This window comes from Teleopsis dalmanni, unplaced genomic scaffold (assembly GCF_002237135.1).
Source record: "Teleopsis dalmanni isolate 2A unplaced genomic scaffold, ASM223713v2 unscaffolded_contig_3773, whole genome shotgun sequence".
NCBI lineage: Eukaryota > Metazoa > Arthropoda > Insecta > Diptera > Diopsidae > Teleopsis > Teleopsis dalmanni.
In genome coordinates, this window is record NW_024035155.1 from 1 (window position 1) to 4,335 (window position 4,335).

General features: G+C 36.3%; 1 protein-coding gene across 1 annotated transcript; it reads left to right on the forward strand.

Annotated features, from left to right (window-relative positions):
* Positions 1–3,149: 3,149 nt before the first annotated feature.
* Positions 3,150–4,289, forward strand: LOC119665176 (the record flags this gene model as incomplete). Its single annotated transcript, XM_038074475.1, has 1 exon — positions 3,150–4,289. A coding segment is annotated over exon 1 (1,140 nt), but the record flags the coding sequence as incomplete, so codon positions are not given.
* Positions 4,290–4,335: the final 46 nt, after the last annotated feature.

Genomic DNA, 4,335 nt, shown 5'->3' on the forward strand with positions numbered 1-4,335 from the left:
AAAATACTGAAAATGAAACCAAAAGTTCTGATGAACACTACAAAGTAATAGATAATACCTCTCCGGAATGCTCTGAGATTCAAGTAATATCAAACGAAGTGGAAGAAGAATCTGACATACGACGTTCGAAGAGAATAGCAAGCAAAAATTCGCCATATAATTTTTGTGCTTTAGATTATATATCAAACGATCCTTGTTCATTTGAAGAAGCAATGACGTCCAATAACTCTGATAAATGGAAAGCAGCTATGCAGAGTGAAATTGACTCGCTTTTACGGAACAAGACATGGAAACTTACTGAGTTGCCGGCTGGTAAAAAAGCAATCCCATCAAAATGGGTTTTTAAAACTAAATTAGATGCTCAAGGTACTCCGGTTTGCAGAAAAGCCAGACTAGTTGCAAAAGGTTTCGGACAAATAGAAGGCATTGAGTACACAGAAACATTTGCTCCGGTGGTAAGATATGAATCAATAAGGTTTCTATTAGCGCTCGCCGCCAAAAATGATTTGATTATACACCAAATGGATGCTGTTACAGCATATTTGAATGGAATTCTCGATGAAGAAATGTACATGAAACAGCCGAAGGGTTTTAACGATAGCTCAGGCAAGGTATGTAAACTTCTACGTTCAATATATGGTCTCAAGCAATCAGGACGCGTTTGGAACGAAACTCTAAATCGAGAATTAGTTGCAATAGGGTTAAAGAGAAGCGAAGTTGACCAATGCATCTACTATAAAGTATATAGTAAAAGTATAATGTATGTTTCAATTTATGTAGATGATATTCTAATTTTTGCAAACACTCTCAACGAAATTAACATTCTAAAAAGAACTAGCGAGTAAATTTGAAATGAAGGATATGGGCGAGGTTTCATCAATTTTGGGTATGAACATCACGCGTGAGGGTGATTGTATTAGAATCGATCAATCAAATTATATAGAAAATATTCTTAAAAGATTTGGCATGCTAGATTGTAATTCATCAGCAACTCCAGTTGACTACAATCAAAAACTTTGCTCTGATATGTCACCAAAAGACAATGAACAAAAACAACAAATGGATCAGACTCCATACATGCAAGCTGTTGGCTGTTTACTATATGCTGCTCAAATTACAAGACCTGATATAAGTTATGCAGTCAATCTTCTAAGTAGATATAATTCAAATCCAGGAAAGGCTCATTGGGAAGCAGTAAAGCGTGTTATGCGTTATCTTAAGGGAACCACGAAAATTGGACTCGTGTACAAAAAGGAAAAGGATGGTGTAATATTAGGTTACTGCGACGCAGACTGGGCCGGTGATGTAGATGATCGACGCTCAACGACCGGTTACGTTTTCACCTTTCAATCTGGTGCCATATCCTGGGCTACTAAACGTCAAAAGACAGTTGCGTTGTCTTCAACGGAAGCGGAGTATATGTCACTTGTCGCCGCTATACAAGAATCTATTTGGCTTAAACGACTTGAATCTGAACTTGTATTTGGCAATACAAACCACATAGTCATATATTGCGATAATAAAGGCGCAATTCAAGTAGCAACAAACAATTCACACTCAAATCGAACCAAACATGTAGACATAAAGGCAAAGTTTGTTCGTCAGAAGATAGAATCAAAGGAGATTGAAATAAAATATTTGCCAACAAACCAAATGATTGCAGACATATTAACGAAAGCTGTTACGAGACAAACGCTGAATTTTCTGATGAATGGTTTTGGTCTCGAATGAATTTATGGTTTAATAATATTGTAAACAACATGCATGAGCAAGACAGGAATTATTTGTTCAGGAAAGGTGTTATAAATGCTATAAATAATAAGAACAAATAAGTTGATACTGGCAATACTATTCTTTCTCCTGCATCTTGTGCATTTTGTTTCTTATACCTTCTTTATTTTTAGTCTTAATAAACGATTCAACTTAACATAATGCAACAAACTTCGTAGGCGCCAAAAACCAGTTAGCAGAACTAGAGGAAAGCATTTATTCTAATGAAGGGCAAGAAGCAATAATCTCTGCTTGCAGTACTACAGGAATAAACTTTCATTTTATTCCACCAAGGGCTCCACACTTTGGCGGTTTATGGGAAGCATCTGTAAAGTCCGCAAAATATTTGTTACTACGCAGCGTTTCAACAGCATCATTGACATATGAAGAACTCGAAACAGTGGTGGTGGAAATTGAAGCGATATTAAATTCACGACCATTGACTCCAATGTCTAATGATCCAACTGATTTGACAGCATTAACTCCAGGACACTTATTAATTGGAGAAGATCTTACAACTCATGTAGACAGCCGATCAAAACCACGTTATTGTCACGTTGGAACCTAGTTTCCCAGTTAAAACATAATTTCTTGAAACGCTGGTCTAACGAATATTTGATGGAACTGCAACAACGTAACAAATGGAAAACACAATCTGCCAATATACAGTTAGGAGACATGATTATAATCAAAGTAGATAACGTCCCAGTGATGCAGTGGCCCTTGGGACGAATTGTACATGTGTACAAGGGTACAGATGGACGTATCCGAGTAGCTGACGTTGAAACATCGACAGACATTTTTAAACGCCCAATTCATCGAATAGCTGTACTGCCTGTTAATACAGATGATCAACCAACAATGGCAGAAGCTGATCACGAAATACCTCCTGACAACGTAATTATTGGATATAAAAAATAGTCGTATAAAGAGCCCAAGACAAAACGTAGAAAACTGCTGACCAATTTGTACTGTTCTGTATTACTCACACTATTACTAATATTGCCAATAGTAATAGAGTCTCCAATTGATAATAAAAGGTTTGGGTCGAAATTGGGTATTCACTTTGAAAATCTGGGCATAGCTGTCATATCAACCACTGAATGGAATCTATTAGTTTATTACGACTTAAGTCTTTATTGGACATAAGCATCAGCTCTAAACACAGGAATAACGTCGCTACATCAAGCTTGTCAACAAATAAAACCAAACGCATCATGTGCGAGTACAATTAATCACGTATTGAATTCGAACTATAACTCGATGATAAATTACTTCATGACCATCGATCCAGAAGAGGAGCAATTGACCTTGTAGGCAATACTGCAAACTCGCTATTTGGAGTATTGGATTCTGAATACGCCAAAGGAATATCAAATATGATTTCAGAAGTGAAACAAAATGAAATGCAATTATTGACGTTATTTAAGAATCAAACATCAGTTATCGATTCAACAATCAATATAATGAAAAAAGATAAAATCGCAGTTCAAGAAGGTTTTGAGCACATTGACAATGAAATAAAGGCACTGATGAATTCCATAAAAGATACAAATAGAGAGGTTAATCAGGTACGGCTTAATCAAGTTTTCAATGCAGGAGCCATTCAACTAACACTGGTAGTACATAATCTACAGAAGATACAATCTGCCATTATGGATGCTCTAACTGGTACTCATCATGGAAAAGTCAATCCGTTGTTATTGACACTAACACAATTACAAAATGAAGTCAATCAAATCAAATTTCATTTATTACCATCATTAGAATTACCGATGCCAGAAGATGAGCTAATATCCCTTTACAGACTAATAAAGGTTAAAGGTGGAATCACACAGCAGCATGGAATTTTTAGTATAACATTACCCTTGATTGAACATGAACGATTTGAATTGTTTCAACTAATTCCAATCCCGAACTGGTTAAATGACTCCATGGCCGTAATTGACTCATGCAGTTCTATTTTGGCTATTAATACGCATCATGATCAATATTTTCCTCTTATGAAATCCGATTTAAGTCTTTGTGAGACCATAAAGAAAGGGGAATTTCTTTGTACCAACGTCCGCATACGATACAATTTTGGTTCCGAAGAATATGCGTGTGAGATCAACCTATTCAACAACAACACAATAGCAAACTGTCGGTTAAAACACACTGTCAACACTCTGACTTGGATTTCGTTAAATCAAAAAAATCAATGGATTTATGCGACATCAACGTCTTCACCAGCAACTGCAGTATGTAATAAGAAAATCATACCACTAAATCTAAAAGGTTCAGGCTTATTGACGATCGTTCCAGACTGCGTGCTTAAATACAACTTCGTTTTCGTGCAAGGACAACTAATAATTGCAAGCACGTCAAGATATTCATACAGTAGTCTTGGTAAAATCTCCGAATTAAGGCTACAATCCTCTATGAAGACATCAGATGCTTACAGCAGCAACAGTACACTGTCAACATTACGCTACAACCAATACGATCAACAGCTGAAAGACCTCACAGTATTACAAAAGGTTTTGCAGTCATACCAGATAAATGATCTTCCAAATCAATTTCAGT